At 38.2% G+C, this 12,052-nt stretch overlaps 1 protein-coding gene across 1 annotated transcript in view; it reads right to left on the reverse strand.

Moving 5' to 3' along the window:
- LOC107089861 (pleckstrin homology-like domain family B member 1) overlaps positions 1–7,174 on the reverse strand; it is a 58,696-nt gene extending 51,522 nt beyond the window's left edge. Inside the window, exons 1-2 of the mRNA XM_015382880.1 lie at positions 7,033–7,174; positions 4,272–4,370 (exon numbers count right to left, since the gene is read on the reverse strand). Coding sequence (XP_015238366.1) covers positions 4,272–4,370; positions 7,033–7,053 — 120 coding nt within the window. The 5' untranslated portion in view covers positions 7,054–7,174. The remainder of the gene's footprint in view (positions 1–4,271; positions 4,371–7,032) is intronic.
- Positions 7,175–12,052: the final 4,878 nt, after the last annotated feature.

Raw genomic sequence — 12,052 nt, forward strand, 5'->3', positions numbered from 1 at the left:
TTTTACAACTTAATTAAATTTACACAGATTCATTGACTTATTCAATTACACCAAACTGGGTTTGAACCCAACCTAACCTAAACTCAATTCACACCTTAGTCCTAAACCTAACCCCCACCCCAAGAAGAGAAACTTTCCTTATGGGGACCAGTTGTTGGTCCCCACAAGTACCTATGAGTCCCCAAAATGTAGCATATTCCTAGGAAATTGTCCCCACCAGGTATTAAAGACATGGCCACGCGCACACACACACTCACACAGGTGCAGATGTTAATATTTTTGACGAGAACCATTTGAATACTCGCGGGAGCCCCATAGAGGAATCAGGGCACAAGAGTCGTGCTCGACATGGCACAGGGTCTCAGAGGACAGAACATAATCGGTGACAAATTTTTTTATAAACTACAACCTGGGTCAGGAGCTTCTAAAGAGAAAGCTCACAATGGTCGGAACTGTCTGAAAGAACAGGGCTGAACTCCCTGCTGAGCTGCTGGTAATCAAGGACCGGGCCCCTCAATCTCCCATGTTTGGGAGATTGTTTGCCTTCACAGACCCCACTGCCCTAGTGTCTTACTGCCCCAAAAAGGCAACAAATGTTGTGCTCATGAGCACTCTGCACAAAAATGCTGAAATCAGCTAAAGAGAGGAACAGAATCCAAGCGTGATCCTTGATTACAATGCCACCAAATGGGGGTTAACAACTTAGACAAAGTAACAGGGTCCTACAGCACCAAACGGATGATTGCGCGCTGGCCATTGGTCATCTTTTATAACTTTATCATTGTATCAGCCGACAATGCATTGATAATCTGGATGGCAATATTTCCTGACTGGAATGTGTCAAAGCAAGAGGCGCATCTTTCTCGAGGAGCTGGGGAAGGCGCTTGTGACACCGCACATCCAACGGAGGCAGCACCTGCCAAGGACCCCAGCCAGTGCAGCCAGGGTGAGGGAGATCCAGGAGATGACTGCATCGAGTACACAAATGCGTGAGGTAAGTAAGTAAGTGTGTGTGGGGGTGTGGGTATGAGAGTGAGTTGTGTGTGTCTTGGAATCAGTAAAAAGACACCATAGTAAAGAAATCATGGTTCTCTTGTTTATAGGTTGATGCTGAGGGGAAAAGACAGAGGAGGTGGTGCCAGGTCTGCAGGCCATCGGACGATGTCAAGACAAGCATGACCTGCGCAAAATGTGCAAAATTCATTTGCACAAAGCAGTGTGATGACATGTCACTCGTGTGCTGTGCAGATGTACAGACAGACAGACAGACACACACGCACTTACACCTTGTTTATATTGCAAATGCTTGTTTCTTGTATTGTTGTATTGCAATTTTGTTCGTTTCTGGTTCACAAATAGTGCATATATGTAAAACAAAATTCAAATGTTAAGTTTCAATGTTGTGTAAAACTATTGTGTTTTATATGTTGGTCTTTCAAAAGTAATAAAGTGGTAAAACATTAAAAAAGTTTGAACATGCAGTTTTTTTTTTTTTGAAAAACGAGTGAATTATCATAATTGGATCATTACCTGTTAGAAGTAAGGAACACCATTGCACTAAATATTGATAGAATAGTTAGTAATGGAGTTGTAATGAAATATTAACAATGCTTGTTAGGATTTTTTTGGTTTCAGACATCTTTTGGATAATTAAACATGCACCGGGTCAAACTGACCCGGGAACAGCATTGCTGTTCCTAACAAATGAACATAACAGGAGGGTTAAAGTGTTTACCGTATATTCACTTGACTTCCAAATGCCAAGGCAGGACGAGCAGAAAATAAGGTTAAAACAATGAAGCTCGAGCAAAAAAAAAAAAAGCAACCTGTTGGCATGGTAGCCAAAAAAGAGTATTTATAATTCTCCATGTTTTTACTCAAATTAAAGTAAACGTAAAATGCAGTAAAACTACTCCTAAAAGTTTGTTGTCAATTTGTAAAGTTAGTCAAGAAACTTTAATTAAGGAAACACAAAAGGTTACTATCCACCTCTGAGTACCACATGTAAAAGAAGAGATGATTTTTAGACATCCAAGAAAGAGTTAGTGTTCCACAGTTTGACTGGATCTGTTGTCCAAACATCACCTCTCCAGAGAAGATGATTGCTTGAAGTTATTACCGTAGATGTAACGACACGGGCAAAAGGAATCTTTTAGTCGAGCGTAATAAGCCTCTTTCCCATTGAAATTAGCAGGTTAACGCATTTTTCAAACATGGATCAACCTGCTTACAATTGGCATTTGGCACCCTTTAATTGCTTTATTATTTTTATTGTTCTCACAGTGGAGAAATTTTTTTTTTTTTCATTAGCTTAAATAGCCAAAAAAAGAAGTATGTGCCAAAGAAAGAAAAGGTACCTGGCATAAAAATCTGATTCTAACCCCTCGCAGGCAGCTGCATGGCCTCTGTCCCTCTGCAGCTGCATGTTTGGTGACACCATTATGCTGGGTTAACATTGATGATGTCACCAGTCCAACAGAAATCGTGAAAGTAAACATTGGAGAGCAACATGGAAGGAAGCCAGGGCGGAGTCAGTGTGCTTTACTGATTCTTTTTTTTATCCCTTCGAATGCCTCCCACAAGAGCTGCTCCATGTTAATTGAATTTAAATAGAGCATTTTCAGCTTGTTAGATCAGAAGCGACTGGTACGGTGTGTTGACATCTTTACGTTGCGTTTGATAATATCATGCAATATCATGTAATATCAGTATCATGTAAAATGTAACAGCATCCCGATCAGAGCCGAGGCGATTTTAACGCGGGTCGCTTGCCGAGTCATTTGACCCAGGTAGAGACGTGTCAGTGAGCTGTTCCCTCTGCCGCTAAAAGCTGATTGTTCCCTGGTTTAAATGGGTTTTTTTGGCCAGTGGGTGGAAAAGGGGTACCGGTAATAGAAACGCAGTGAGAAAAGGATTTACAGCTGCAACTACAACTACAAATACAATATGTAAGCAGCAGCTGAAATTACCATTCTGCACACATTGGTGGTCTTCGTTGGAGTCTGGGTCCCAAAATTAGAGCTTTAAAAAAGTTGCATTTAAATACCACAAAATTGTTATAAAAATTCTCTTCATTATAAGGTCGTAGCGAGTTTGACTTTTTTAATTCCCTTTGCACCACTTTTTAAAGCAGCACACACGTTAAAAATAGCTGCACAAATGAGAACACTTCATACCAAATTACTGGATATAGAGCGTTAGATGAACCTGATAATCCAGCAGTTAAAATATAAGGAAAGGTTTTACTACAAAATACCACATACTAAAATATAACTGGCATCAGAGGTGGATCTATAAAGTTTTATATGGTTGCGGCTAAGATCGCACAAATGGTCCAGCCAGGGTGGCAAATACTACTAGTTTTATTGAACAACATAAGAAATTTTACATCTAAGAAACAAAGGCCTCTTTTAGGAATAGTCTGAGTAAAATATTATTCCACAAAATATTTGACAAAATAAATAAATGACTACAGAAAAAAAAAAATTAGAAAACAAAGACTTATTACTGATTTAAGCCATTTTCCCGAGGGAGAGAGAATTGTTTTGCTGGGCAGTAGAACTTCGCACAAAGAGACCAAAATTTGTTACCATGGTTACAATAAGGGCTGCAACCAACAATTATTTTGCTTATCAAATAATCTGTTGAATTCTTTTCTAATTAATAATCGGATAGCAAAATGTTCCTTAAATATATATTGATATTATATTTTATGTCATATAACATGTCTATTCCACTTTAAAGTTAGGAAAACATACCCAAAGAAAACTCACACATTCTTAAACAGAAGATGGAAAATCAACTAGTTCAAACCAAAGATCTTCTTGGTGCAAAGGGCAGTGCCGAAAACTGTGACACAATGCAGCTCATTCACCATTACAATTCATCTTAAACTGGTTTCTTGCAGATGTTAATGAGTGCAATGAGTTCCAAACGTTTCCGAAGTCACCAAACTGCAATCCGAATCTATAGTACACCTTTGGGATATTCCTACCATAAAAGGAAGAGTTGGCAAATCTGCAGGGACTTGTGCTGCTATCTCTTTGGAACTTTCCTAACAACTTTTTGAATCTATGCCATGAATTAAGAACATTCTGAACACTACTGATAAGCAGTGCCTGATAAACTTGTAGGTAAGAGTATAATGTAGTTGTTCAAATACAAATCAGAGCATGCAGGGCTAAACAGTGCTACAAATGATTAGCAGGATCAGTGCAGGAGCTGCTGGTAATCATGTCACCTGTTCTGCCAAATCTGAAGGAAAAACTCACCTGTAAGACCTGATGGGTCTGACGCTCGTGTTCCACTCTATTCCTCCTCATGCGGTCCATGTCGACCGTACTGTCAGAAGAGTCTGACACGTGTAGATCCTAAAACACACACACAGTCATACACACACAATGTTTCAGGCCATGAATGGAGCGCTGGGAATACTGCTGAACTACAATAGGAACAGTGCTTTCCTTAGAAACCCTTCTGCCCCACTTTTACACCCATGTGACCAAACCACTACAGTGAGGAATTGTTTCTCCAGAACTATGAACAAAACCACATTGATTCTCAAATCCATTTAGGTCCAAATCCTAAAAGATTTTAAGCTTTGAAGATGACACACATGGATATTGTAAAATTGACAAAATATGTGTTTTATACATCCCAGAAGGAAGGAGCTCTACAGGTCTCATATCCCTAGAACTACAGATCAGTGCTTCTCTGGTCGTGTTGACTCACTGTGACTCAGATATCGCCACAGGATGTCTGTAGACAGATGCAGAAGATTAGATTCAACTGTCTGCTCATCGGATGGGAGAGAAACCCATAGCGGGCGAGAGCACAGCTGGGCACATACGCAGCCCAGATGACACATGTGTTTTTGATAAACGCCTTCATCCTTTTCACCAACTATCACTAACATCTCTGCATCCCAAGACACATAAACTACACGCAACCGCCTGCAGCCTTCTGTTTGTTATGTCTATGAACACGGAAAGCTGGCTGTGTTATTCTCTACTATTTACATCACAGGGAAACAATTCATTTGCCTCCTTTTACAATCAGAACTCTCGGTGTTTGTTACTAAGATTGCATTTTATGACCTAAAGTAAAGCAGAAAGTAACTGTTTAGTGGACATCAAAAGTTTGATGCAAATTTTTTTTTTTTCTAAAAATAAAACCCTAAATCAAAAGATTAAGTGCTATAGCAGCGGCTTTTTTAAGTGAGGCAACCGGGGGGCACTAGGGGGAGTCGGCCTAGTGGTTAGGGCATTGCGCCTGGAATCCAGAGGTTCTGAGTTCAAGCCCCACTCCCACAGACTGCCACAATAGCCGGCATAGAAAATAGGGAGAAAGATAAATAATCATAAAATGTTCCTAAAATATATTTTTTATCATTATTACCAAGGAGGTTACATAAAACATATCTAAAACATAGCCTCCAAGGAGGTTATAAATATATATATATATATATATATATATATATATATATATATATATATATATATATATATATATATATATATATATGTATAAGCATGTAATCTTAAATAGGAAAAAAATGGACTTTAGGCAGGTTATTTCATCATTTCATCAACAAATAGCATGTTTTATATCCTGTGTACTATTATTCCTCGTAACAATACACTGATGATTAGATCGATGATTATTATTATTTCAATAATCCAATATTCAGTGCTAGTGTAAAGAATAGGGTACAATTAAGGCATTGTCTTATATCTAAACTGAGAGCTCAGACCCGGAGTGCATCAGTAAACTCTGGATGAGCTGCAAAGATCATTGACTCATTCGTCAGAATCTGCTGGCTGTTGTGGAGGGGTTGTAGAAAGAATGCTTGAAGAACATATCTTGTTTGCTGCTTACCATCAAGTGCCATCAAATGTCACTAAAGTGGTAAAACGCTATGAGATTTTCTTAGCATACTATTCCCACAGAGAAGCACGGTGGTGGCAGCATCATGCTTTTCTTCAATAGGGACAAATAGAATTGGTAAGAGTGGATAGGAAGAGAGATCATGTAAAGATAGGAAGAAAAACTATTAGAGGCTGCAAAATTTATAATTACCTCCCATTTGAGAAATAAGACATAATTTGTAGTTCTATCACATAAAAAATGCCAATAAAATGCATAAAGATTCCTGATTGTAAGGTTTTTCTACATTTAAGAGTAGAGAAGTCCCTAAAAGAGGGTTTCTTATAAGAGGATTCATTCTGTAACAATAAACTCTCTGTACTATTGCAAGCCATGTGAAATACATCATCAGATTATTCAGGGACTCCATGATTGACACAGAGCTGGTGGCTCAGATCTAAATGAGTTGTCATCCTTCATCAATTAGAGTTTCTGAAAAAACAGCCAGAAGCCCTCCACAACTTCCGCGATCTAACATTAGTCTGGGCTCTGTGAGACAACATGGCGTTCAGCTGGCGTCTGATGTCACCCCAGACAAAGCTGCCGGCTGAAACCACACGCTTCCTACAATCCTGTTCAGTGTGTGAGTCCCACAGGACCCGGGGGACACGGAGAACAGAGCGTTCCTTCTGCTCGTCCTGACACTGGAGCCCTGACGCCTCCTCTGTCAGTGCGGTGCCTGTCAACACCGGCCCCGTTTGAGACACGCACTCAGACACAGGACCAGAGAGTGGGCAGGGTAATGTGTCCCCAGTCTGCCTGACTCACACACACATGCACACATGCACACAGCTGCTGCCACAAAACTCAGAGATACAACGTACACACCCAGGCCAGAGAGCTGTCTTAATGCAGGAAAATGCCGGGCCTTTAACTGTAACCCGTCATTATGGGGGCAGTTATGCCCTTCAGAGCTACCACGAGCTTCTGAAAATAGATACTGCCAGCTACACAGTCTGGGCTGCTACTTTTAAAGACCTCTGCTCGGTTCAAGAGCTGACAAAACAGAGGTTGCAGCATTTAAATGTTATCCAGTAAAATAAAAAAAAGAGCTATTTTCCTCAGCATAGAGGCAATTAAAAGTAAGCTGCAGATGGTGTTACTCACCAAACAGGCATGTCTTACCATCTCTTTACTGTAACAGAGTGTAGACAGCAGGTAGATCCATAGGTAAGCTTGAAGAAAATTGATTTCCAAAGCACTCTCCTCATTATTCTGTATGTCTTACTCCTTGGGCTTTTTTTTTTTCATTCACTTTAAGTTTCTCTGCTCTTTCCCTCCTCCCAGCCCACTCTCCTCCCCATCCCGGTGCAGAATTACATCCTATCACAGCTACATGCAGCTGGGGGGGGTTGTTTATCAGCCCTTCCTTCTGAAAACATTCTCACATTTCCTGTTTATTGATTCCCTTTCTGCATTTGGTAGAAAAAAACCTTTAAACGAATAAGGCAGAGTTTGAATGCAATCACACTTTTCTTCTTTTTTTCTTTTTTATATGCCCAAAAGGTCTGGCAGGTGTTACCAGGCTGATCCATGAAGGAAGCAACAAGTGGAGCATAGGTGTGAGTTCCTCCTCTGACTGTTCTGGGAAGGAGTTGCACAATAGTGTAAAATGAACAGGCCAACTAAACTAAAATTGAATAAAATGAGGCTACTGTTCTTAAAACATCTGTGATGATGGAGAAGAGGACAACTATGTTCCACAGGAAGTGAGCAAAAACATGTGAGCATCTCCTCAGATGTCCCTCAGGAACATTATTTGGCCCCACTGACAAACAGAAAAAGTGGACAAGAGTGGGAGAAAAGTTCCACTATTGATCTCTGAATGCTTTTCCCATGGCTTGGTGTGGAGGAGATGGAGGAAATGAAGTAGATGATGACTCACTGAGGAAAATCAAAGCAAAACAAACACAAGCAGCTAAGAAACAAGTTGGTCTGCAGACTCTTAAAGTCACAGGAGGATGAGCCTCCTCTCTGCTAAAACCAGATGCTGCATTTTAACCACCAACACAGCTGTAACCAGGGGTGGATAGAGAACCCAAACAATGTACTCAAGTGAGAGTTAAAATACTTCAACATATTTTTACTCTAGTAAAAGTAAAACAAAGTCATCCAATGAGTTACCAAAGTAAGAACATATAATATTTAAAAACATGACATAAACACAGACTAGAATGTACTGTAAGGCTACATTTTCAAATTCTAGTTATAGTAAAGGTTCCATTAACATAATCAGAAAAGTTTTAATCGAAAAATTACAATTCCAGGCAACAGGAATGCTTTCCAAAACCTTTTTTTAAAACGTAAAACTTAGGAAAAATCCTCCTCGAGTGACAATATTTACTCCTTGTTTTAAATTAGCTTGACCTCTGAATGTCATGGTGAAGTCACTTTGTGCTGTTTATCTTGTCTGAAGCGCTTCTTTTGTTTAAAAACACTTGTTTGTTATTCAGTTTAGTTACTCACAATGGATAGAGTAGCCACACATTTTACTCAAGTAAGAGTATTCATAACTTATTACGACTGTCTCGAAAAAAGTATTGAGTAGTAAAGCTACTTTTAAAAGTACATTTTTGTCAAAAAGTAATTGAAGTAACTGTAACAGAGTAAAGGCAACTAAGGACTATCCCCCTCTGCCTGTAAACTATATTCATATGTTTATTTTTACATATGTATGTTTAACAGCTACAATATAGTCTGCCATTAGAGACATTATTAAGAATGATCTTATGCACACTTATGAAATCTAACTCATGTGGTTATTTGAACATGAGAGAAATTCAAATATTTGTATGGAAGGTTTCTGCTAGTTTATCTGAGTAATTTTCTATATTTTTAAGTAGATCTCTTTTTTTCCAACCTACCCTCCATATATATTAGGGAGCTAAATTGGAGCTTTAAAGTTTGTCCAAAACAAAAAGTTTAAAAAAAAATGTAAAAAGTGTTTTGATGATAGAGGGTCTCATTAAAAGAGAAAACATTTAATATATTTCTATATACATATTAACATCTGTCCATTGAAAGTAAGGGGACCACAACAGTATTTCAGCAGATCTAAATGAGTCCTTTATTGACCCCCGCTTTTTTAGCTATCAAACTTACTTTAATGATTACTTACATGTCAAAGTTTTTGGATGACATAAATTCATAATCCACACAAACTTATCAACCATTTGATTCTCTTTTGAATATTGGACACAGCAAATGGAAATAAAGCTAAGCTATCTAATTCATTTAAATGAGGTCGTTAGATTAATAAAGCTTTGCCAGATTTCTTCCTAGCCTAGAGCCTTTTGATTTTGACATCAGTTCTGCTGATCTTCTGATCTTTACAACCAATGGAATAACACCAAAATATTCATCTGTAATATTTTAAGCACAAAAGCAAGGCCATCAAAAACCCCAGAGAGTCCAGGAAGACAAAAGATGATGGGCAAAACACTGGTTGACCATAAATCTTGACATGTCTTTATGTATGATCTCTTCTTATGACAAAATGGGAAGCAATTCCAGCTGTCTGTGAAAACAGAAATAGTCGCTGAATCCATATATAAATGTGTTAATAAGTATATGATCATACATAATGTGAGACATCAGGCAGTTTCTTGTGATCATAACAACCACGTTATGTTAGACCAAAACTTTCTGGATCACACTGTTACGCTTTGGTATATAAATCATAGTTAGCGCTGCTTGCTGCTTTTAGTTTCCCACCATCTTTAACTCAAGTTGTTCTTTAAATGGTCTCCTATCTCCTGTCTCTGTCAAAATAAAAATGTCTAAATAGTTTAACATACAGCCACTAAACATTTCAATTTAAAAAGCTTTAAGTATTTCCCTTAGTGTCCACAAAGATCCAGCATTGCAGGATTTTTTGGGGAAGACTTCTGATCCCCCTGCAACAACAGTATCTTTGTACAGCAAGAAGCACGAATTTTGGCTTTGAGGGAAGCAAAGCCCTGAGCTGAGAAAGGAGGATGTTACACAGCTTATTTATAACTTTAGTAAAAACTGCAGGCAAATCATCTAGACCACTAATTCCTACAGTTGGGGTCATGACCCCACTTGGGGTCCTTGATTAACCAGTATGGGGTCTTGAGATCCACAGCAGAAATTTAAGAAAACAATCAATACAAGTTAAAGTGTTTAAAGATTTAAAATCATATTTAAAAATGGAAAAAGCCAACTACTTTGGTTGTTGATGTGGTTTGTAAGATTATTATGGTTAATTGACTTTGTAAAAATGTTTGTATAGTTAACCAATGGGTTGTGTCATGAGTTGGATCCAGTACAATTTTGTGGTCCAAAGCAGAAAAAGTTTGGGAACCTCACATCTGGACAACTGCAGAGGTGGTTTTTGAGCCTAATGTTTCTCAGATTAACTAATCTTTTCTTTACCTTGGAAGTTATGTGAATTCATACAGAACAAAACATCAACCAAAACTAGGAGATGCCAGGGAGAAACATACATGAGGCCTGAAGAGGATCCTGCAGTGGGAAAAAACTATGAATGGAGTGATTAGCTAACTGGGAGCAGGTGTGGACAGAAGCAGCTAAAAGGGTAAAAGAGAGGGGCAATAAGGAGTATAAACTAAAACTGGAAAAGAACTTAAATGAAGCAAAAGGGAAATAAGACCATGACTAAAAAAAATAAAGAATGACCGAGGGGAAAGCTAGAAGATAGGGGACTGGAAATAACTGAAAAACCACAAAACAGGAATAGTAAAACTAATAAGTCATTTAAAATAGTTCAAACTCGGCCAATAATGTTCTGGTATCTTTTAAAAATACAACTAAAATAAGANAATGTTTCTCAGATTAACTAATCTTTTCTTTACCTTGGAAGTTATGTGAATTCATACAGAACAAAACATCAACCAAAACTAGGAGATGCCAGGGAAAAACATACATGAGGCCTGAAGAGGATCCTGCAGTGGGAAAAAACTATGAATGGAGTGATTAGCTAACTGGGAGCAGGTGTGGACAGAAGCAGCTAAAAGGGTAAAAGAGAGGGGCAATAAGGAGTATAAACTAAAACTGGAAAAGAACTTAAATGAAGCAAAAGGGAAATAAGACCATGACTAAAAAAAATAAAGAATGACCGAGGGGAAAGCTAGAAGATAGGGGACTGGAAATAACTGAAAAACCACAAAACAGGAATAGTAAAACTAATAAGTCATTCAAAATAGTTCAAACTCGGCCAATAATGTTCTGGTATCTTTTAAAAATACAACTAAAATAAGAATGATTTTGAAAATGTTGCCAAACCAAAACCTGAAAAACCATAAAAGCTCAGGCCTTGTTGGACCATTTTTTTTCAACAACATTAATTCTCTTATCACATTCTGGTATCAAAGAACATCTTCTCTTAGAGTTCTATTGATCTTAACTTTTTTGTAATGTTTACATACATTTTGTTCAGAGCTAAACAGCATGTTTCTGTCTGCAGTTGTTGCTTATGTCAACTTCACTTAGGCAAGATAAAGATCCAAGGTGAAAACCCTTGGAATGTAAGAATTTTCCTGGGAAAGGATGCCTTTACACCAACATTTTAAGCATTTTCAAATTTCTTGCATTTTCTTTAAATGCAAACTCATTTAAAAAGTTTTGAATTGGAACTGGACTTTTCAGAAACCAACTGGTCGTTAGATGTGTTGGATCTATCATTTCGTTTAACCTGTGGTTACATTAGATGGGGATTTCCCAGATCATTGTACATTTTACGGCATCCTCAGGAAAAAAAAACGCATCAGTTCTCAGGTTGTAGGAATAGACTTATAAGCTCTTCTGTCTCAGACAGGTCTCAGTCTTGACAGCAGATGTTTGAGTTTAACAAAGCTACGTCTTTGCCTCCATTTCCCTTGATTCAGTGCAGGTCTAATTGGATTGGGCAGGCTTGGACAGCTATGGAGGACAATGATGGTAAAACATGGATGATTTAAAATTGATATTTTAATCTTTCTATGACCCAAAATAAAGTCTCAAGGTGTTTTTAGTCAAGACTGTCTTTGTTATACTCAGTATCTGCTGAGTTGGTCAAGCTTTTACAGAATAAAAAAAATGCTGTCATTTCAAGGACCTGACAACTCAAAGACCTGTTAGCTCCCCTCCTATAGGTTCTGATAAC

This window comes from Cyprinodon variegatus, unplaced genomic scaffold (genome assembly GCF_000732505.1).
Source record: "Cyprinodon variegatus isolate N-32 unplaced genomic scaffold, C_variegatus-1.0 Scaffold268, whole genome shotgun sequence".
Lineage (NCBI taxonomy): Eukaryota > Metazoa > Chordata > Actinopteri > Cyprinodontiformes > Cyprinodontidae > Cyprinodon > Cyprinodon variegatus.